This window comes from Propithecus coquereli, unplaced genomic scaffold (assembly GCF_000956105.1).
Source record: "Propithecus coquereli isolate 6110/MARCELLA unplaced genomic scaffold, Pcoq_1.0 Scaffold193, whole genome shotgun sequence".
In the NCBI taxonomy this organism is placed as follows: Eukaryota; Metazoa; Chordata; class Mammalia; order Primates; family Indriidae; genus Propithecus; species Propithecus coquereli.
The window spans coordinates 816048-839157 of NW_012144190.1; the positions used below are offsets into that span (position 1 = coordinate 816048).

At 54.8% G+C, this 23110-nt stretch overlaps 2 protein-coding genes across 2 annotated transcripts; both read right to left on the bottom strand.

The window, feature by feature from the left end:
* Positions 1–4171: 4171 nt before the first annotated feature.
* On the bottom strand, positions 4172–7474 carry ZNF579 (zinc finger protein 579). The gene is made up of 2 exons (XM_012643063.1): positions 7418–7474; positions 4172–6278 (listed from the first exon to the last, which is right to left on the bottom strand). The coding sequence occupies exon 2, from the start codon at positions 6274–6276 to the stop codon at positions 4582–4584; it is 1695 nt and encodes a 564-aa protein (XP_012498517.1). The 5' UTR covers positions 6277–6278; positions 7418–7474; the 3' UTR covers positions 4172–4581.
* A 7524-nt stretch (positions 7475–14998) lies between these two features.
* FIZ1 (FLT3-interacting zinc finger 1) lies at positions 14999–22367 on the bottom strand. The gene is made up of 3 exons (XM_012643061.1): positions 22284–22367; positions 20387–20734; positions 14999–17096 (listed from the first exon to the last, which is right to left on the bottom strand). Exons 2-3 carry the CDS (start codon positions 20696–20698, stop codon positions 15900–15902), a joined length of 1509 nt encoding a protein of 502 aa, XP_012498515.1. The 5' UTR covers positions 20699–20734; positions 22284–22367; the 3' UTR covers positions 14999–15899.
* Between the last annotated feature and the right edge of the window lie 743 nt (positions 22368–23110).

Below are 23110 nucleotides of genomic sequence, written 5' to 3' on the forward strand. Positions count from 1 at the left end.
GGCAGCGGGAGGCGGCGGCCTGCTCCGGCTCACAGAACAGATGGCTGGGCGCTGGGATTGCAGGCCCAGCTCTTCATCTCTGGGTGTCTGCGGGCATGTGAGGGTCCCCTCAGAACCCCCTGGAAAGTAGGGGTGCCCCAGCTCAGCACTTCCCATGCTCAACTCCCTGACTCATTGGGATCAAGTCTCCCCCAGCCCAGAGGCCCTCCTGGATCACCCTGGCTGAAATTGCACCTCCGGTCTCTCTGGCAGCCTCTGCAGGAACCCTCCAAGGCTCCCCATCTCCCTTGGAGTAGAAACCAGAGTCCTTAGGAGTCCCTACCTGACCTTGCTCCTCTCGCCTCCCTGGGCACCTCTCCTCTCATTCCCTTCCTCCCTCTTTCGCTTCCCTCCAGCCTTGCTGGCCTCACTGCTCCTTGAACACACGGGTCACATTCCTGCCTCAGAATCTTTGCACTAGCGGGGCCCTGCCCCTGGCACTCGGGCTCTCTCCTGCAGACCTGCAGTTCCACCTCCCTGGTCCTGCACCATCTTTCTCCCCTGCATTTGGCCCCTAGAAAGATGCTTTCTAAGTTACTTGCTTGATGTCTTCTCGCCTGATTTCTTTCACTAGAATGGAAGACCCATATGGGGAAGAATCTGTCTGAAGTGAGTAGCACATAGGACAGTGCCCGGCACATAGTAGAGGCGCAGTAAATAGTTTTAGGAAGATTGAGTGAGTGAATGAATGAGTGGGATAAGGACGAATATGTCAGGGTTAAGAGCACAGGCTTTGGAACAATGACCCCTGGGGTCATGTCCAGCTCTGCTACTTACTAGCTGTGTGGCCTTGGCTAAGTCAGTTCATATCTCCACCCTTGGGTTTCCTCCTGAGGAAAACGGGGCCTGGAGGGAAACCTCTTCATTGCTGGCAAGGCCGTAAATGGTGCAGTCACTTTGGGAAACAGTCTGGCACTTTCTTAAAAAGCGAACCACAGACTTCCCACACAGCCCAACAATTCCGCTCCTAGAAATCTGCCCAAAAGAAATGAAAACATATGCCCACACAAGAGTGGTACATGCATGTTTGTAGCAGCATTACTCAAACAGCCAAAGAGTGGAAACAATCCAAACACCCATGGACCGATGAATGAATAAGCAAAATGTGGTCTATCCATACAACGGAATATTATTCAGCTATAAAAAGAAATGAAATACTGATACACTTTACCATGGTACTGATACACTTTACAATGTGCATGAACCTTGAGGACATTATACCAAGCAAAAGAGGAGAGTCACCAAAGCCACATATTGCATGATTCCGTTTGCATAAACTGTCCAGAATAGGTAAATCTGTAGAGATAGAAAGTAGATTAGTGGTTGCCTGGAGCGTGGGGTGGGAATGGGAAATGACTAGTAATGGGCATGAGATATCTTCTTGCGGTAATAGAACTGTTCTAAAATTGGATTGTGGGGACAGTTGCACAACTCCGTACATTTATTAAAAATCATTGAATCGCACACTTAAAACAGATGAATTCTACATGTCAATGATACTGCAATAAAGATGCATAAGAAAAACAAAAATGAAAACAAAAACAGAGCCCATAACTGTATCTATCTTATGGGGCTGTTGTGAGGATTAAATGAGCTAATCTGTGTGATCTCCTTAAAAACAGACATAGGGTAAATACTCAAGAAATGTATTTTTTATTATTAACAAATGTGGTTGCAATCATATATGTAAAATATATCGAAGACAAATGATAGGGTTCCATACATGACCGCTGCTATTTCAATAATGGTCATCATTTGGTTACTTTACCATTTCCTTGTGTCTGTCCTACAAACCTGGGCCTCAGGTTTTTCACCTACACATGGGACAGCCAGGCTCCATCTCTAAGGCCCTTTTCTTTTTGTCAGTTCTGTATTTTGTTCTGGGAACGTTTCTCCCCCAAGGCAGCAGGTCACACAGGGTAGAGGGAAGGTGGTGGGCAAACCCACAGAGCAGGGGTGGGGGCCTCCGGGCCTGGAGACTGGGATGCGTGTAGGAAGGGAGCTTGAAAGTGGGTTGTGTGGTGGGAGCTGGTCGTCAGGGTGACATGGCCTGGCTAAGGACTCAGGGTGTGCAGCCAGCCAAGCCTGGGTTCGAGTCCCAGGTCTGCCGTTTCGTAGTTGTGCGATCTGGAACAAGAGACCTCTCTGGGTTCTGTTTCTGCCCCTGGAGAATGGGGAGGCGCAAGGATTCGCTGAGAGCACGCATACGCCGCGCTGTGAGAATAATGCCAGAGCAACAACAGCAACAACCTCTGACCGATGCCAAGCTCTGTCGTTAGCCCTTCCCACGACTAACTCTCGCAATGGGAAGGGCTCGATGTGTGGTAGTGACATTGAAATAGGACAAATGACTTCTTCACTTTAAGCCTCCACTTGTCCCTTCCATAAATGGGGTTTTATCCTTCCCTCCCTTGACAGGTTCTATCCATGACATTGTGCCGATCAGGTGTCTGGCTCTCACTAAATGGGGGCCCACATTTCGACATGCTAATAGGGAGCCCCTGGAAGTTCCTGCAGAGGAAGTGGCTCTGAAGTAGTAAAAGCATACGCCAGCCTCCCACCTCCCCGACACTCGAGGTTTGGTGAAAGCTTCTCACGGGATCTAGTTCTTTGGGGGACCCATCTCATTTGGTAGCCCTGATTTATTTGTGCCAATATTTGATTACAGTCCATCTCCTGAGCTGGTCTGTCAGCTTCACAAGGGCAGGTGCCCAGGTGGTCTCATTCCACACGCTATCCCCAACATCCAGCGCTGGAATCAAACTCAGTGATGATCAAATGAGCTAACATGTATTGACGCCTAACTACATGCCGGCACTGTTCCAAGCACTCAGCCAGGACATCTTAACTCATCGATGGGGGAATTCTCTGCAGGTCTTCATCTCAGGCCTTGACCCTCAGGCACTATCTTCCCAGCCTCCCTCTCTCCCTCCTTTGATCCATCTGGTGTCATTGTCACACCGGGGAAACCACCTTTCCTCTCGTAGTCTCAGCTTGCTGACCTGGAAAACGGGAATGCTCTCACCTTTCCCTTGTTTATTCTTGCAGGTGCGAAGACACCTACGTGGTCAATGTTGTTATTTTTAATACTTGCCTAGGGCGACAGAGAGCCAGGGAAGGTGCTGGGGGAAGTGGGGAAAGCAGGATGTCAAGGGAAGGAAAGAGAAAGGGGTTTAAGGAAGATTGGCTGGGAGATATCCTTCCCCCTCCACTAAAAAATGGGTCAAAATAAACAAAGCAAAAAACAACACCCAGAGGATTTGTAGAAACTGAAACTTCCCAAGCTACCCTCCATTCCTTGCGGTTTTTCAAATGTGTGGCACCCTCCCGCCTCCCCGTCTTTGCTCCTGTTGTTCCCTCTGCCTGGAGCGCTCCTCTCCTGTCTGGGTCCTTCTGTCTTCATTCAAGTCAAACGTCTCATCACCAGAGAAACCCGTCCTCCAACTCTTGCTCTGCCGTCACAGCGTCCCGTGGCTCTCTGTAGGTAGCCCTTTCTGTACCGATGCTATACTGCGTAGCGGTTTATCTGGGCCGGCACTGTCCCACAGAACCGTTGAGCAATGTTCTAGATCTTCAGTCCGACATGGCAGCCACCGGCCACGTGAGGCCCTTGAGACAGTGTTACCGAGGAACCAAACTTCTACTTTTATTTCATTTTAGTTATTTGAAATGTATTGACTTATTCTAGATTTACATGGAAACAGTCATGTATGGATAGTGGATATCGAATTGGGCAGCCGAGATCTAGAACATTCTATCATCACAAAAAGCTCTGCTGGACAGTGCAGCGCCAGAACTCCAGCTTCTCCAGGGGAAAGGAATGACTTCCTGCTCAGTACCCGCAGGTCCCAGCACCAGGCGGGACACCGAGTGAGGGCACGGTGAACTTTACTGAATGAGCGGACGCAGATTTCACAGGACAGTGGTAAAGGTAACCTATCTTCTCACACTCCTGTTTCTTCTCAACCCGGGGTTCACGACTCCTCACCTGGCTGAGGGCCCTGTGCTTCCTAATGCGAGGACCTGCACCCTTCCTCCCTTCTCTGAACCCAAGCTCAGAGCCTGTTGAATAAATACAGACTCACTCCAGACCCCCTCAGCCAGCCCCCCATCTCTACAGACAGCCACACTCTCTCGGGTGTCACGAACTCACATTTATTCACAGACAGACAAAGGGACAAGGACAGACCTTTGCTCACTGGGGACCCCCAGGGTCTGGCAGTTCCAAAGAGGTGATGGTGTCCAGTGTGTATAATGGGGACAGGCAGGCGGGGGCATCCCCACCAGGCTCTGTCCCTCTGTCCTGTGACTCCTTTTCCAAGTCGTCCTGCCTTAAGACACGTGTTGGGGTGAGCGGTTCCTAACCAGCATGGGGTGAGGGAGGGGCCATGGGAGGGAGGGGCGGTCCAGGGCCCCCCTCTCCTTAGTGTCAAGGGCTTGAAGGGGAGGGGTGGGTAGACAGAGGAGGTGCCTCTCCTTCAACTTCCCTCCTCCATATTGCAAACTGGGGGTCTCAAACAGCGGCAGAAGGTGGGTGGAGGGTCAGGAGGCCAGGCCCCCCAGACCACGCAGGTGAGCTTTGCTGTCTACCTCTTCTTCCTCCATCTCAAAGGCTGAGTGGTCTTGGCTATCGAAACAGGAGGCGCTGAGGAAGACAGGGGGAGCAGGCGGGGACTGGGGTGGGGTCCCCGGAGAGGGTGGCTCTTCCTTGATGTGCAGGACAGGCAGTGGAAGCCCTTCTTCCCCCTGCTCTGCCTGCTGGGGCGGTGGGGGTGGTGGTGGCGATGGCTGGGCCTGGGCCTGGAGCGCCTGCAGGGCTGCGGCCCTCTCCAGCTCGGCGCGGTGGCAGCGTTGGTGGCGCAGGAGGCTGTAGGCGCGCGAGAAGCGTCGCGGGCAGCGCGGACACGGGTGTGGGGCCGGGCCCCCGGCGTGCACCTGCGCATGGCGGGCCAGGTCTGCCAGCCGCTTGAACTCCCGCTGGCAGCGCACGCACTGGAAGGGGCGCGCCCCCGAGTGGGTCACCCCGTGCTGCCGCAGGTGTGCCCGGCGCCGGAAGCCTTTGCCGCACTCGGGGCACCAGAAGCGGGGCTCCCCGGCTGGGGGCCGAGCCGGGGCGTTGTCCCCTCCGTTCTGCCCGCCTTCTCCCCCTTCCGAGGCCCCCCCACATTCGGCCCCGTCGCCCCCATCCGGCCCCTTCCCTGAGTTCCGTGCACCCGAGGCCTTGTCGTCCTTCTTGCCCGCTGCGGGCAGCGGGGCCAGCAGGCTGAGCGCGCCGTGGACGCGACGGTGCTGGCGGAGGTAGGAGGCGAGGCGGAAGGCCAGGCCGCAGTCCGGGCACACGAAAGGGCGGTCGGTCGAGTGGACCAGCCGGTGGCGGGACAGGGACCAGGGCCTGGCGAAGGCCTTGAGGCAGATGGAGCACTGGTGTCGCTTGGGGCGTGGCGGTGGCCCCCCTTCACCCTCCTGTTCGCCCTCGGGGCGCAGACACGGGTGCGCTTTGAGCTCGCCCTTGGTGGCGAAGGCTTCGCGGCAGCGGAGGCACAGCAGCGTCCAGTCGGCCTGGAGCAGGACCTGCTTCTCCTCCTGCCGCCCGGCCGCCAGCGCCAACTCGGCCCTCAGCTCTGCCGCCCCGGCCTCGGCCTCCTCTGACTCCGACTCCCGGGGCTCGGTGGCGCTCGCGGGGGCAGCCAGCGTGGCCGGCTCCCCTGCAGGCCACGTCTCGGGCCACGCCGCCGCTGCCCCCTCCTCCTCCGCTGCCCCTGCTGCCGCCGTGGTGGGCTGCTCCACGGCCTCGTTCTGCGAGCCCCAGCTGGACTCGGCCGTCTCCTTGGCCACCCTCTCGATGGCCAGCTCCACCTCTCCGCCTGCGTGCTCCTGGGCCAGGTGGCGCCTGAGCTGGGCTGGCTCCGGGAAGGTTCGGGGGCAGGCGGCACAGCGCAGCGGGGGCTGGGGCCCGTGGCCACGTAGGTGGCGGGAGAGGTGGGCAGGCCGGCGGAAAGCCTTGGGGCACAGGGGGCAGGCGTGGGGCCGCAGGCCCGAGTGGCTCAGCCGGTGCCGGGAGAGGTAGTAGGGGAAGCGGAAGAGGCGGCCACAGGTGGGGCAGGGCAGGGGTGCCCGAGGGGCTCCAGCGCCCCCCCTGCCACGGCCACGGCCTCTGCCACGGCCTCGGCCCCGGCCCCGGCCTCTGCCACGGTGAGGTGGGCTGCCCTGGGCGGGTGGAGGGGGCTGCGGATCCATGCCTGTGGGGAGAAAGGGGCGAGATGGAGAGATGGGGGGTGCAGAAATAAAGGGAGGCGTGTTGGGTGTGGCAGAGAGAGGAACAGAGACAGAGGCAGGATGGAGAGGCAGAGGGTCAGATACTCCACCAGGGAAAGGGGAGACAGAGAGATGAGAGATGAGAGACAGAGACAAAAATGAGAGACACAGAGAAGTAGAGGTGAGAGATGGAGAGACAGGTGGAGAGAGATCAGAGACAGAGAAGGGAACAGAGACAGGAAAAGACAGAGAGAAGACACACAGAGAAGTAAGATGCAGAGACGAGAAACGGGATGGTGACAGGACGGTGACAGGTGGAGGGTAGGGGGGCAACACCCAGCAGAGACAGGCAGAGACACAGAGAAGAGGAAACAGAGATTTAGAGTCCCAGAGGCAGAGATAATGAAAACCGTGGTGGGCGGCAGTAGAGAAAGACAGAGAGAGACACACACACAGAGGCAACAGGACAGAGATACAGACAGAAGAGGAGACACAGAGGGAGACAAAGTCAGCCAAGTGCTTTTGCTCCAGGGCGCCCGGAGTTGAACGTCTGGGAGGGGCTGGGAACCAGCCCATGGGGCCCGAGCGCAGGGGGTGGGAGTGGGAGCCGGAGGCCGGGAAATGGAGTGTGTGCCCAGACGCCAGGGGCTGGGAGAGGCCAGGGAGCAGGAGGGTTCACACTCCTGTTCTGAGCGGGGAGGGGGCTGGGGCCGGGCAGGGCTTCTGGGGTTGACGGAGGAAGGGGCTGGGGATTGGGACCCCCGGGTCTGGGACTTGACGGGATGGGGGAAGCTAGACTCCGGTGTGCAGGACTGTGGACTCCTGGGTCCCGGAGGAGGAAGGGGCTGGGGAGGGGGCTGGGCTCCTAAGACAAGGCAGAGGAGGGGCTGGGGACTCAGCTGCTGGAACTCTCCGGGGAGGAGAGGCCGAGGGCCGGACCCGGGCCCGGGAGGAAGGCCGCCGGCGGTCGGGGGCTCTGGGTCCCCGAGGGAGGCCGATCTCCGGGCGAGCCTGCGGTTCCCCGCGGTCACGATCAGCAGAATCGGGGCCGCGGGTCAGGGCCTTGAGGCTCTCTCAGTCCGAGACCTGGGGCTCGGCCCTGTCGCCGGCGCCGGGATCTTACCTCCGCCTCCTTCGCTCCTTTCTTCCTTCCCCGCGGCCGGCCGAACGCGGACGGTGGTGGCGGGGAGGGAGGGGGCCCGAGCGTGGTGGGGGGTGGAGGAGGAGGCTGGGCTCGGTGTCACCGCCTAAGCCTTCCCCCCGGAAACCCGGCCTTCCGTCGGAGCCTGAAAGAGGAAAGACTGGCTGGGAAGCCGGAAGCGGGAGGACCGGGGGACCCAGGGCCGGGGAGGGAGGGCGGCTGGACTCCTGGGTCCTGCGAGGCGAGGGGGCTGGGGGTCTGTCCTCTGGGCTCCCAGAGGGAGGAGGGGGCTGGGGGCCTGGGACGCTGGGTCCAGCTGCCCGCCTCCCCCGCTCCCCAAGAGACACACATATTCATTCATTCCTTCAACAAATACACATTTATCAAGTCCTGTCTGTGCCAGGCACTGTGTTGGGTGAGGGGGGATGGCCGGGGAGGGAGATGAATGAAGCAGTGACAGAGGCTTCAGAAAGTGCCGGCACTCGGGATTAGAACCTGGCTCCAGCCTTCACTTGGCTGCCTGGGCAAGCGACGCATCCGCTCTTGAGCCTCAGTTTCCCACTTTGTGATAAGCCCCTGAATATATTCATTCGATCCTAAGCGACCAACATTTACTGAGCACCTACGACAGGCCAACTCTGCATATACTTTGCCACATATACGTGCATTCACTTGATCCTACGCAAACAGTATTTACTGAGCACCTACTATGGGCTGGCTCTGTCCTTGGTACTGGAACGAGAGTGTCAAAAACAGGCCATTGTTACCCTGTCCCCACGGAGCTCACGCTGTGATGGGGAAAGCAGAGATCAATCACGCTGGGTGGGGGAGGAGGAATGTGTGCTCCTGTGCAGGAGAGCCTTGTGGGAATGCAGAGCATAGAGAAGGCGCTGAGCTGCCCTCACACTGGGAGGGAGGTGATCCTCGAAGTCTTCCTGGAGGCAACAATGTTTCAGCTGAAACCTGCAGGGTGAAAACAACACCTCAAAAACCTACGTGGAGCAGAAAAGGCATTTCACTGGAGTGTACATGCAGCTTGACGCTGTTTGTTTAAGGTTAAATCCATGCCAAACATTGCTGGTTGGAGTGTGGGCAAACAGGTCCTTTTGTCCATGGCTGGGGTGTACAAAGAATCTGGAGCGGTCTTAACGAGCCAGCAATTCCAGGAATTTCTCCTTCAGAGAGATCTACTCAGAAATGCCCCAAACGACGTCTGTACCAGGCTAATCGGTCCAGCGTTGCACATCACCGCAAATGGCTGAAAACTATCTAAATGCCCGTCAGCAGGAAATTTCAGTAATAAATCGTGATTGCTTCACCCAGTGGAATACTATGTGTCTGCAAAAAATAACCAAGAAGCTCACTGTGTAAAAATATGAAAATTTTCCAAGTGATAATGTGAAGGGGAGGAAAAAAAAAAAGAAGGTGCAGAACAGCCTGCAGCCTGTTCTAAAAATCTGTGCCTGTTTATCAGCGGATTGTGTCTGAAAAACTGAAAGAAGAAACTGGCAACATAGTCTCACTTCCAGGACTGAAATTTACCATACTCTAGCCTTCTATACTTTTGAATTTGAAGCCATGTGAATGTATTATATGCTCAAAAAAGCAAAGGGAAAAGAAACAAATGGGGATAATAAAAATAAATAAAATGAAAATAAATAATAGCTTGCTCTTGTGTTTTACAAATAATAACCCATTTACTTCTCCTTACCTTATGAAGTAGGTAACTTATTATTTTTCTCTCTTAAATAGGATGAAAGTGAGGTACCAGAAGGTCTTGAAGTTCGTGAATCTCAGGTAAGAACTGTGACTTCACAAAGGAATAGAAGAAATTATAGTGGATCAGGAGGATGATTTTTAAAAGCACGTTGGATACTATACGTTACAGGATATATAGATGCGGAGTAGAAGTTTGAAAACATCCATGGAAATAATAAGCGCCAAATTTAGGGTAGGGGTGATGTCTGAGATGGGAGAAACAGCCAGATCTCAGAGATGGGTTCATGAGGAGTCAGGTGTATCTCTAATATTTCAAAGCTGACAGTCAGAATATGGGTGTGTGTGCTTTAACTTTATTTTTATTTGGTAAAATACACATAACAAAATTTACAATTTTGAGGCATACAATTCAGTGGCATTAAGTACATTCGTGATATTTTACAACTGTCCCCACTACCTTTTCATCAGCAGAAACAGAAACCCTGTCCCCATTAGCAGTCACTCCCCACTCCCTTTACCCTCAGCCCGGGTCCACCAATAATCAGCTTTCTGTCTCTATAGATCTGCCTCTTGTGGACATTTCATATCAATGGAATCATACAATGTGTGGTCTTTTGTGACTAGTTTTTCACTTAGCATAATGATTTTAAGGTTCATCCATGTTTAGGGTGTTATCAGTGCTTCATTCCTTTTTGTGACTGAATAATATTCCATTGTAGGAGTACAGCTCACCCTCGGTATCCCCAGGGGAATGGTTCCAGGAGCCCCACGGATACCAAATCCTTGGATGCTCTAGTCCCTTACAGTAAGCCCTCTGTATCCACGAATGCAGAACCCACAGATAGAAGGGGCCCCTGTACACTACATTTTGTTTATCTATTCATCTGTGGATGGACATTGGGTTGTTTCTATCTTTAGGCTATTGTGAATAGTGTTGTTATAACATTCGCGTATAAGTTTTTGTTTTAAGAGCTGTTTTCAATTCTTTTGGGTATATATCTAGGATGTGTGTGTTATTTTATCATTTATATTTTGAAGTCTTGAAAGCCTTTTTATTGTTGTTTTTTAAAGAAGAAACGAATCCAGCAGTGTAGGTGACAGGAAAGAAAATTTTAAGCAGAGAGAACAGCACGTGGAAGAGGGGTTGTGACTTGGGGGGTCTTGGACTGGGGCATCAAAGGCGGCCAGAAGAGAGGCCAGAGCCGCACGCAGCGACCGTGGGAGGCCTCCTAGTCTAGGCTGAACTTGGACTCTTTCCGAGTGCACTGAGAAGCCATTGAAAAGGTTTTAAGCAGGAGAGTCACATGATCCGATTAGTGTTTTAGAGAAATTCCTGTGGGACCCGCGTGGAGGCCGAGCCGGATGCGAGGGAGACGGAGGCACGGAGCAGGGAGGAGGCGGGGCGCCGGCCCAGGTGAGAGGGGGCCTGGGCCCCACCGACCTCTGGCTGGGAAGGCGGGGCCCTAGGCAGGGGGCGGGACCTGGCGCTGATTGGCTCAGGACTCTACTCCTGGATGCCAGTCCCACTGCACACGCCTCCTCATTGGCTCTCCCGCTTCCAGCCCCCCTCCCTCCTGTCCAGTCTCCAGCTCCCAGAAATCACATCATGTCACCCGCGAGCTCGACACCCTCCGTTGGCTCTCCATCTTCATGGGAATAAAACCCAGACCTTCCCCCTTTAATCCCCACACCCACTCCTGACCCCGCCCACAAGGATCCACTTGTCTAGACCCTTGGGGCCTCCTTCACCTCATTTTTTATCCCTCCTGCTTCACACCGCCCTCTTTCCGGACTCAGCAGGGCCTTTGCACTTGCTGTTCACCTTGCCTGGAATGTCCTTCCCCTAGATTTCCCTCCCTCCCTTGATATCTCCCCAAAGACGCCGGTCCTGTCCGCCGTAGCTAAAATAACTCCCCAGCACCCTCTAGTCCTTACCCTGCCTTACTTTTCAACATTGTACTTGCCGTGAACAAACACTGGGCAACGGAATTAGCCATTGATTGCCTGTCTCCCCTCCCACGAGAATAAAAACTCCACGAGGGCAGGGGCTCGTTTTGCCTGTTTGCTTAACTGCTCTGTCCGTAGACAGAGGCTTCGCACAGATAACGGGCTCAACAAATATTTGTGGGTCAATAAAGAGGGATGAAGGGTGGGGAGGACGAGGCGGACTCAGACTGGGGTACTCGGATGGGAGGGGAGGGCAGGCCGCCTCTGGAAGGGAGCAGGCTGAGGTGGGGGTGGGGAGGTGCGGAGGTCAGGTGAGCGCGCAGGTGGCTGGCTCCAGCGGTTCGCAGGCAGGAGTCAGCGCCTCAAACAGAGGCGTGGGAGTCGCCGGCGTCTGGCTGGTAATTAATGCTTTGGATCCGTTGAGATTCTCCTCGGGGTAAACTTCTCCACCCTCGCTCCCCCCTCTTCAATTAGCTCATCTATAAAATGGGGTCACAGTAAGACGAATTAGGTACAGCGTCCATCCAGCTCGTGGCCTTTGGGAGTCACTCAAAAAATGGGGTGAGTCCCTTTCGCTACCGTCTCAGAAGAGAAGGGATTGCGGTGGAGGTGAGGTGAGGGGGAGCCTCAGCCTCCTGAGGTCCCTATTCATTAGTCCCTAGCCTGCGGCCATCTCCATGACAACCCTGGCGCCTTTCCAGGTCGAAGCCGGAGTGGACTGGTCTTGTCCCTGGGGGCGGTGCCCGTAGCGGAGGGGGCGGGCTTGGTTTCCCAAAGGGAGATGATTTCTTCCTTTCTTTCTTTCTTTCTTTTCTTTTCCCCCGAAGGAGTGTCTGGTTCCTGGGTGTGGCAGTTGCCGAGTGGAGAGGAATATCTCTAAGGTTTAGCGTCCTGGGGAGCTGACTTTGTTCCCAAGGGGGTGAAGGCTTTTCCAAGTGGCAATTGTGGATCTCCAGTCAAAAAGTCTTCCTTGAGTGCTAAACTTTTACTTGTTTTCTCCCCCCCAGAATAGGTCTTCCCCCTTTAATTATGTTTCCTGGTGAAATGCAAGATGCACAGATAAAAAGTACACAATGGAAGAAAATAGTTATGAAATGAACACCAGATTAAGAAATAGAACATTGCCAGCTGTCAGCAACCACAGAAGCTTCCCAGATGTCCCCTCCTGAGCTTAAGTCGTCTAATCCACCAATCTGAGTTTCACAGAAAGGTGTTTTCCTTGCTTTACTACCCACAATGCATCCTAAACAATATTACAGGGTTTTTTTTGCTTGCTTTTGAAGGTTACATAAATGGAATCACGCTCTATGTATCTGGCATCTTGCATCCGGCGTCTTTGTAACTTTCATTCATGATACTGTGTTTCATTCTCCGTTGCTGTATAGTATTCCATTGGGTAATATACCATCACTATTTACCCACTGTGTTGTTGATGGACGTTTTGGTTCCTGAGTTTGGGGCTGAAAATATTGCTGCTGTGAACGGTCTTATATGCCTGCTGGTGCAAGCCGATGCGAGGTAGAATTTGTGCCTACCAGGATTACTGCATGGGAAGATAGGCATCTGAATGCAACCTATTATTTAGCATATTGAATCTAAGCCGCTCAAGAGGAACCCTTGATTCCCCTAAACACCTGCCAAAATGTGTCCCTCCCCCCCAGTTTCCTGGTCTTAATACGAAATGCCACCACCCCACCATTTACTCTTGATTTACACCCCACCCCCACCCCGCTTACACCCACACAACACACACGTGCACACAACCAGTCCTCTGCATTCGCCCTCCAGAATTTATCTCGAATCCACCCATTTCTCTTCACCGCTCTGGTCCAGGCCCCCGCACCTCTCTCCTGGCAGACTGCAAGGACCCCGTGCTACTTTGACGCTGCATCCTCCAGTGTCTTCCCCACTCAGCAGTCAGATCCTGGAAAAGCGCAAGGTGGTCGCGTCCTCCCTGCTTGAGACCTTGCTTCCCGTTGTCAGAGAGCACAGTCACATGCTTGCCTTGGCTTACCTGGCTCTGCATGATCTGACCCCTGCCGGCGTCTCAACTTCATCTCGTCCTTCCCACCCTGGGCTCACTCTCCTCCTGTGTCCAGTCAGGTGTCCTTCTGGGCTGTCCCTCCTCATTCTTCAGGGATCAGATCAAATGTCACCTCTTCCCACCTGGACCACCCCATGTGAGGTGGCATAGCCTAGTCACTCTGTTCCCTATTGCTTTCGGAGTGCTCATATCCATCTGAACGAAATTGCCTTCTTCCTTTCTCTGTTGCCTCTTTTCCCCACCGCCATGGCCCACATACTAGAATATAAACTCCATGAGGGCCGGGATTATCTATTCTGTTGGCTGTTGGATCCTCTGAGGGGGTTACAATGCCTGGCACAGAATGAGCACTGGGCACAGGAAAGTAATTTAGTGTGTAGGAGACAATTTGTTTGTTTGTTTGTTTTATTTCTAGATTACTTACAAAAGGGTGAAATTCTTGCCCCAAAGTCTAAGTTTCCGATTTTGACACCACCCCCCTTGCCCTTTGCGTTAGCGGTTGGCAGCACGTCCCCCCGCTCTGTCCCAGGTGTCTAGCAAGTTCCACCGGCTGCATTCTGTAGTTAAGGAAATGATGATCGATCATGGGCAGTGATCAAAGCATGTCACCGAGAGGTTTTTACCCCTTTTCCTCAACCCAAGCTCTTAGGTCTCTTTTCCATGCTGGCGATTTCCAATGTTTTTGTTCAGGACTATTTTATTTTATTATTTTATTTTATTTATTTTATTTTATTTTAGACAGGATCTTGCTCTGTTGCCAGGGCTGGAGTGCAGTGGTGTCATTACAGTTCACTGCAACCTCAAACTCCTGGGCTCAAGTGATCCTCCTGCCTCAGCCTCCCAAGTAGCTGGAACTACAAGCACACTCCACCACACCTGGCTAATTTTTTATTTTTTGTAGAGACAAGTCTCACTCTGGCTCAGGCTGGTCTCGAAGGAACTCCTGGCCTCAAGTAATCCTCCTGCCTAGACCTCCCAAAGTGCTAGGATTACAGGCATGAACTTTGTAGGAGACTATTTGAAGGGCATACCCTGGTCTAAGGTACAAATTCCGTTGGGGGTCAGCAGGGACAGAGTCTAAGGGGCGGGGCCTCTTCCTACTCGTGTCCTTAAGGAGACAATTTTGTTTCCAAAGGGCGTGTCCTATGAGACTGGAGATTTCCAAAGAGCCTGTCTTGTTTCTAGGGGGCGTGTCTGTCTGTTGGAGGTGGATCTGGCATTTAAGGACAGGGTTGTGTACTATCTAATGCAGCTATCCCCAGTCTTTTTGGCACCAAGGACTGGTTTCATGGAAGGCGGTTTTTCCAGAGGAGGGAGCGAGGGATGTGGAGCACAGGTGGTGATGCCAGCGATGGGGAGCAGCTGTAAATACAGATGAAGCTTCGCTCCCTACTCACCTCCTGCTGTGCTGTCCCTAAGTTTCATGGAAGACAATTTTTCTACCGTTGAGGGTGGGGACAGCAGAGCTCTGTGGCCCAGTCCCTAACAGGCCTGCGGACCCATACTGGCTGGTGGCCTGGGGATTGGGGACTGCAGATCTAAAGGATTCAAAACTCAGGCGGGAGCAAGGATGTGTCTCTATTTAGGGAGCCTAAGTCTCAGAGGAAGAGATCCCCACCCCACCCCTGGAGCCAAGGATCAGAAACTGAGACGGCAGTGACTGACAGGACAAGGTTTATTGGGGTCCTGGAGACATTGGGGAGTGAGACGAGGGGGTGAGGTCGAGGCTCAAGAGGGGAAACCCCTAGCCAAGTCCTCCCTTCCCTTTGGGGTTGGGAGGAACACAGAGACAGACAAACCAACAGAGATGGAAAGAAAGACCAACAGGTGCTACAGTAGAGGGGGAGGGAAGCCCCAGTGTCCACCACCTTCCACTGAGTTCACAGGATGGGGTATGACGTGGACCAGTCCACTCTACAGGAAGAGGGAGGAGGCTCTGCCCTATTCACTCTAAGGAGGGTGGGGTGCAGTCCACAACCTGGACCAGCCCATTCCGTGTGGACAGGGGTGTGTGCACATGGATCAGTCCATCCTACCGGGCAGGGGGATTTCAGACCAGTCTATTCTAGTGTTTGGGGGTGCGGAAGATCATTAGGGTCCACCCATTCTGCCGTAGGGGTGAGAGACCTAATTGCGGGAGAGGGGGTAGTTGAGGGCAGGGGGCATCCACCCTGGTCCTCTTTCAGCATAGGGAATGAAATGGGGGAAAGGCAGATATCGGCTATATCCATTTTCTGGGGGCACCAGTGACTCTGGTGGGTAACATTTGGAGGGGATCTAGGAAAATTCAGGGACATGGTCCCTCTACATCCTCCAGATCAAGGTCATTGGGAATGATGGCTCTCAGGGAGTGGGGCAGTCTTCCCTTGGAGGGGTGCCCATCTTTTATTATTGGGGCCCTCAAGATGAGAGGTACTTGTGAGACCCACTTCTCATTCCTAGGTCCCAGCATCTTAGGGGCCTGTTGATTTCTGGGGTGCCCACACTATTCCAGGGGCCCCAAGCTCAGAAGTCTCTCCCTAGATTTGGGGTCCCCAACTATTATATTCTTGGACACCCCCCGCCCAGCTGAGGAGTCTCTCCGTTTGTTTGTGGTCCCCCAGCTCAGGGGCCTGTGTGGGTTTTTGGTGGCCCCCATCTCTCCAGTCAGGATCCCCTCATTTCAGGGCCTGTCTGGATTTGGAGGCCCAGGGTCCCCTGGCCCAGGCCCTGCGTCCGGGCGTCAGGTGGAGGGCAGGGGGCGGCCCGGCTGTGTCAGTCCATGCCCCGGTGCAGCTTCAGGTGCCGCGAGAGGTTGCTGAGCGTGATGAAGCCCTTGCCGCAGATGTGGCAGGGGAAGGGCCGCTCGGTGCCGTGCAGCAGCCGGTGGCGCTTGAGGTAGCACTCGTGGCGGAAGAACTTGCCGCACTCGAGGCACGGGAACGGCTTCTCGCCCGTGTGCACGAGCACGTGCCGCTCCAGGTCGCGCGGCGAGCGGAACAGCTTCTCGCACTCTGAGCAGCCGAAGATCTTCTTGCCGCGGCCCGAGCCGGACGCGGGCTCCCCGGACGCCGGTTCTCCCTCCGGGGCCGCGGCCGCCGCCTCCTCCCCCGCGCCCTCGCCGTGGCTGACCCGCCGGTGCTCCTCCAGGGCCGCCAGCGCCGCGTACAGCGCTCCGCAGTGGCCGCAGCCGTAGGTGGCCGGGCCCGAGTGCGCTCCCAGGTGGCTGGCCAGGGCCGCTGCCGACGCGAAGAAGGTCCCGCAGTCGCACTGGTACAGGGTGTCTTCCGACGGTTCGGCCGCCGCCGCAGGCGCAGGGGCCTCCCCGCCGCCCTCGGGGAGCAGCCCCCCGAGCTCGGGCACAGCGCCCCCCGTGGGGCCCAGGAGCAGCCCGCCGTCCCAAGCCGGTGGATCGTCGCCCGCCTCCGCAGCGCCAGCCTCGCGGGCCGCCTCGGGCCCAGCGCCTGCCCCAGGGGCCCAGGCCTGCGCTGGGGGCGCGCTCGCGCCCTGCAGGTCGTGCGTCAGCTTGTGCCGCTCCAGCAGCGCGGGCGCGTTGAAGTCGCGCTCGCAGCGCGGGCACTTGAAGGGCTTCACGTCGGTGTGCGCAGCCCAATGGGCCGCCAGCTCGCGGCCGTGGTCGAAGCGCCGTGCGCAGGCGCCGCACGCAAACGGGGGCAACGAGGCCGCCGCTGCAGCTGCCGCCTCCGCCAGCCCCCAGCTGCCCGGGCCAGCGCCTGCCCCCTCTGGACCCTCTCCACCGCCGGTCCCCGCGCCCCCGCACACGGAGCAGGGCCCCACGTTGCAGCAGACGGAGCAGGGTGCGCTCAAGGCGGGCAGGCCCGGGCCGGGCTGCAGCGGAGATGGGAGCACCCCGCGGTGCTGGCGCTTGAGGTGGCGGCCCAGGCTGGAGCGCGAGGAGAAGCGGAGCTCACAGACCAGGCAGCAGTAGGGCTTCTCGCCAGTGTGGACGACCTGGGAGTGCGGGAGGAAGAGACAGCGTCAGGGGGGAGCATCGAGCCTACACAACAGATTACTGCACTTTCAGAAGAATGTGGTCCAAGTGACAGGGTCATGATCTGGATGAAACCCTCACACTGTGGCTCTCTGCTTTGGGCCACCCTGGCATCCTCTGAGTTCTCAAAAAGGCCAAGTCCCTGCCAGCCTGAGAACCTTTGCAAATGCTGTTCCCTCAGGCTGGGAAACTCTTCCTCCCACTCTTCCTGGCTAACACTCATTTTCAACAAGCCTACCTGGGGACTGTGACTCACTGGGAGAGTGGTTAAAGACAAGGGCTCTGGGCACTGGCAGACCTGGTTCAAATCCCAGCTCTGCCTTCTACTCTATGTGAAACCCTGGGCAACTGATTTTGCGTCTCTGGCCTTTGCTTTTCTTCTCTGCAAAATGGGCACAATAAGATGGGCCATCCCACAGTATTGCTGTGGGGATAGGGTGGAATCATCACAAAATAACTACTCAATTCATGGAAATTAAAATTTCTATTAACCAATATTTCCGTGGTGTCCAACTGTTGTCCTTGAAGCCAGTGTATATTGGGGGGAGGTGGAGAGGGGCTTTCATAATCTCCTGGGGTGGAAAGTGGCTTTTCAAGGTAAATGTTGAACCATTTAGAGCAAAACTGTCCAAAAGAACTTTCTGCAGTGATGGAAATGGTCCCTATCTGCACTGTTCAATTTGGTAGCTACTAGCCACACGCGGCTATGGACACCTGAAACGTGGCCAGTGTGACTAAAGAACTGAATTTTAGACTTTACTTAATATATTTAAATCGAAATCACCACCCATAGCTAATGGCTACCGTACTGGACAGTGAAGATCTAGAGTCCCGGGAAGCCGGCCCTGGGAGGGGCATCTCCCCATTCCCAACCCTGCTATCATGAGCCAGTTACAAACAGCCCTGGGGGGTATTAGGGCAGAGAAATGGTTTTGAACCAAATCTGGCTGCATCTCAGAGTCCCACTGAACATGTTTTAACAAATACAGACCCAGGGAACCACGTCTAGATCCAGGGAATCCAAATCTCCCAGGAGGAAGTCCAGGAATCTGTATTTTTGTTGGGGTAAGAGCAAAGCTTACAGACTGGGGGAAACTGTGCCTTACAGAGGTTCTATTGATATTTGCCCTTGTGGTTGATTTAAGAGTCTGAGAATAGCAGAGAGATCTTTGAGTGTGGAGTCCCATTGATTGGTCACATCTGCCTGGAGGCCTGTGGGTAGAAAGACTGTGAGGCTGGATTTGAAAGGGTACAGTGCTTGATTAGTAGTGCCTACCAGGGGCATGGAACTGATGAAGGAACAGGGAGTGCTATCCACTTGCCATCCTGGCACTAGACGTGATGATGTGAGTGCAGTCCAGTGTGGGTGTACAGTGTGGGAACCCTACCCTCTTTGTCACTAAATGTATTCACTCTCCGCTCTTTCTAACCCAAGGGGTTATGCTGACCCCAGGGCCTTTGTACATGCTGTTGTCACTGCCTTGGATGCTCTTTCCAATGGCAGGTCCTTCCCTTATCCTGTAAGTCTCAATTTATCTGTCAGCTCCTTGGAAATCCTTCCCTGAATCTAACCCCCTAGAGAGCTTATGGCTCCTGTCACACTCCATGTCTACATCTAACTTGGGTGTTACCTGTCTCCCCATCAGATAAGGACAATGAAAACAGGGGCCACATTGGTTTTGCTCACAGCTGTGTTTCCAGTGTTTCCAGGGTCTGGCAGACTCTCCAGCTTTCTCCTGTGCCACACTGTCTTCTCGTCCTCTGTGCTGCAGCCACACTGGCCTTTCTTCAGTTCCTCAAAAGCCTGCCTTGCTTCCTTGGAAGTGCACATCCTGTTCCCTGGACCTAGAAAGCTCTTCCCCCCAGTCCCCACCATCCATTTCCCTGGTTGGTAGCTCCTTGTTCTTCAGAGGCAGACTACTTCAGATCTCTCTTGTATTAGCCTCAGAACACCGCTACCCTCTATCTTCACACATCTCAGTTGCAATCTAGTATTTGCAATCTAGTATTAACCTAGTTGTTCAGTTAATGACTCCCCCACTAGACTGTTGGCTCTGGGAGGTCATAAAAGGAGTGGACTGTGTCATTTGGTTCCCATTTTTTTCCCCCAAGCAGCCTAGTACTGTGCCTGCATACAGGGGCTCATTAAATGGTTCAGTGGAATTATAACCTACTGGTGGGCAGGGCTGAGGTCTCAGAGGGCTGTGAATGTCACATCAAGTTAAGGAGCTCCCGCCCCTGTCATCCTAATGATCAAGGGTTTTAAGCAGTGGGTACCTGGTCACTCTGTGATGTGGATGCAGAGGCTGGACGTGAGGGAGAAAGACAGGAGGTAGGAAGACCACTTAGAAAGTTGGGGCAACATCCAGGATGTGAGGTTCTGAACCAAGGCAGATGCGATGGGGACAGAGAGAAGGGGACAAGACCATCGGTAAACATCAGGTTTTACTACCCTTGTGTGAGTGTCTGGCACATAGACATGGTGTGACCCAGCCCATCCCTGCCTTCCATGCTGTTCCAAGCTCACTTCACCCAACCACACGGTCAGTCTCCCATCAGTTCCTTGAACACACTAAGCTCGTTCCCTCCTCAGGGCCTTTGCACATACTGTTCCCTCTGCCTGGAACTCCTGCTCATGCTTCAGGTCTCAGCTCGATTATCACACTGCCCTGATCCTCCCCACACTGTCTGAAGTAGCACATACCTCTCCCCTCTTTATTTCTACATATCGATTTCTTTAATTTCCTTTCCAACACTTCTCCCTTTCCAGAACGTTCTTGCCTGTGTATCTGCTTTCTTGTTTTTCGTCTACCTAGCTACTGACCACCTCCAAAGGAATATAAGTTCTCTGAAGGCATTATTGATTTCACCTTGGCATTCACTGGATAATCTCTGAGTAAGGTAATTAAGTATATACCTGATAAACCTATTTTTTAAAACAGTAAGGAAGGGAACAATAAACAGAAGATGGGGCGGGGGCATTAGCAGGACATGGGAGAGGGGAGGAGCAAATAGGTTGGGCAAATTTACCATCAATGTTCTAGTTCGTGGTGGTGACCCTAAGAAACGCTTCATGCTTTGATTGGTCAGAGTGCTTTGGCGGGGAGGGAGAGAAAGAAATTTTCTAAGGAGAGGAGGTGGGTGAGCAGACCTTGGACCAGCTTCCTTTCGCCCAGAGCATAGTGTGGCCAGGGTTCGAGTACATGTCCAGCCCGGGGAGGCCAGCCTGGGGCGGGCCTAAGGGACTCACCTGGTGGTGCAGCAGGCCAGTGGAGTCGCGGAACCCTTTGGGGCAGGCAGAGCAGCGGTAGGGCCGCTCGCCGGTGTGCGAGCGCAGGTGGTTGGCCAGGTTGAAGCTGTGCTTGAAGCCCTTGCCGCAGCGCGGACACGCATGGGGTTTGAGCGCCGTGTGCCGGGCGAAGTGACGCCGCAGGTCTGAGCGGTAGCGGAAGCTCTTGCCACACTCACTGCAGTGAAAGGGGACCCGGGGGGCGGCGGCGGGCGGTGCTGGTGCTGGGTTTGGGGCGGGGGCTGGGGGCGCTGGCAGCGGGGCATCATCCATGGTGGCAAGGAATGTATTAGTGGGTGGGGGCGCTCTCTGCAGTGAGGAGGAGACAGAGGAGCAGGTCAGGGGGTCACGTCCCATCAGCCCTCCCCTCCTAGGCTCCTTGGGCTCACAGACCCACTACCTGGGAGACTCTCCCACTGCTAAGCCACGCTCACCCCTCTAAGCCACTCACTGTCCTTTAAATTCCTCCTACCCTCTTACAGACCCTTCTCCCTCTCTCATCTGCCAGCGTTCCTAATCATTTCCCAGTTCCTTCTACTCCACTTGTTTTCAAGCCTCTTTCCCTCTTTGTGAATGGACTCCTGCTCCTCTCAATTTAAGCCCCTCCCACTCGTGCGTAGGTCTGCCTTTCAAAGTGCCTCCTTTCAGGGAATAGTCCCTCCCACTGTTCCCTAAGCATCTGGTATGCTTTGCCAAGCCCCTTCCCCTCCAAAGCCCCTCCCACTCCCCTCTAAGCTCCTCCCATTCGTCTTTAAAGATGACTACTTAGCGAATGGGGCTAAGCGCACTGGAGCCATTCTTCCAAGGAGACCAGAACTAGTTCTGTAACCTCAGATGAAACCAACTAAAACTCTTTTCATGTGCAAAATGGGAATAATAGTAGTACCTACCTCATACAGTGGTGCTGAGGATTAAGCAAAATGGTGGCAATGTGTGCTATGTGGTTACTTAAGCTGGTGCACAACAAAGACTCAACAAGTAGGCTGTTTTGACCACTACTATCCTTTAAGCTCTTCCTAGTTTCGTCTTTTAGTCCCACCATGCTTTCCAAGTTATGTGACTTCTCTAAGCCCTCCACTGCTCTGCTAAGACCCACCTCCAAGCCCGCTCAATTTTTCCTATAAAGAAGCCCCATCCTTTCCAAGACCCCCTCCACTCGACTTCTATCACTGTCTCAGACCTTTCTTGGCCCTCTAAGTCCCTCCCCATCTCTCCAAGCCCTTTTCACCTTCATTATAAAGACCTGATAGTTTCACTAAAACCCTCCGAATTACACACTAAGCCCCGCCCCCTCACTATGCCTACCAACTTTCTCTAAGCCACACCCCAAACTCCACTCTTACAAGTTTCTCCCGCCTGCTTCCTGAGCTCCAGTTCCCCACTAAGCATTAATGAGATTCCTTCCACTCTTCAACCTAGAGCCCTTCCACGATTTAAGCCACGCCCCTTTATAAAGCCCCACCTCTTTGGCTAAGCCCCTCCCATTTCCTACCCACAGAATTTCCCTCCACCAAACCCCTCCCATTTCCACCCTAAGCCCCGCCCAAATCAGGCTCCTCCCAGCCCTTGCTCCGCCCCAACCTCCACTAAGCCCCGCCTCCTTCTCCACCCCGCAGCCTGCAGAGCGGGGGCCCCCCCCTCCCAGTCCACTCCAGGACCCAGGCCCCGAAAGCCGGCCTTTTGTGCCCCTCCCCCTGTCCCTAAAAGGTGCGGCCCCGGGCGTCCCGGGCGGGGGCAGGTCAGGCAGGCCCCGGGGCCAAGCAAGTCCACCTCACTCGCAGGGAGGGGAGGTCCTGGAGACCTGGGGCGGCCCCGAGAGACCAGGGAAGTCAGTCGGCTTTCCTCTTTAATTACTTACACCTCCCTCTGGGCGCCGACATTTTGGGCAGCGGGGGCAGCGTCACTTCCACCCGGGGGGCCCCTCGACTTCCGCCTCAGCTCCCTTCCCCCAACACTCCCCCTTTCTCCCGCCCTCTTGGCTCCCCCTCCTCACCCCCGCCTTTCTCCCTCTTTCCCTTCCCCTTCCCAGCCCTGGAGGTTGGAGAAGCCAGACTGGAACCATCTTGAGTGAGGGCAGAGGGAAGGGGCGGGGCGTAGGGTTACCCACGACGCCATGCGGACTAAGGGCAAGGAGCTCAGAGCGTGACTTCTTTTCCTCGGTGGTGACGTTAGTGAGTGCTAACGTAGTCGGGGGCAAATACGATTCCCTTTTTCCAGCCTCGGACTCCTCCTGCGTATTATGTAGAGTTGCATCAGGAGAAAAGAGAGAAATCGAAGTGTGCCAACTGCGATACAGAGATAGAAAAGAACAGGCATCATCTTATCCTCTTAGCCCTACATGGGGCTTCGAAGCCTGGTTGGTGCCATGTTAGTTACGGGCAATGGGCAGCCATTTTCCCGTTTCTCATCCATTCGGTACCTGTCTTTGATTGGGTCACCCGGCTGGGTGCTTTGTGGGAGGAAAGGCATTTTGATGTCGTTGGGGATGTGGTGGTGGGTTCTTTCCCACTGGAGGCAAACCAGAGCGATTGGTGCGCAGGCGCGGTTGGACTGCGCGGACGTGACCGTCCTTAGGACCCAGCGAGGCCCCTTTGTTTCTCGTGGGCGCGCGGGCCCGCCGGGGGAGGGGAGGGAGGGGCCGCGGGCGTCCGCTCCGAGGGGCGGGGCCGGCCCCCGCGCGCCGCC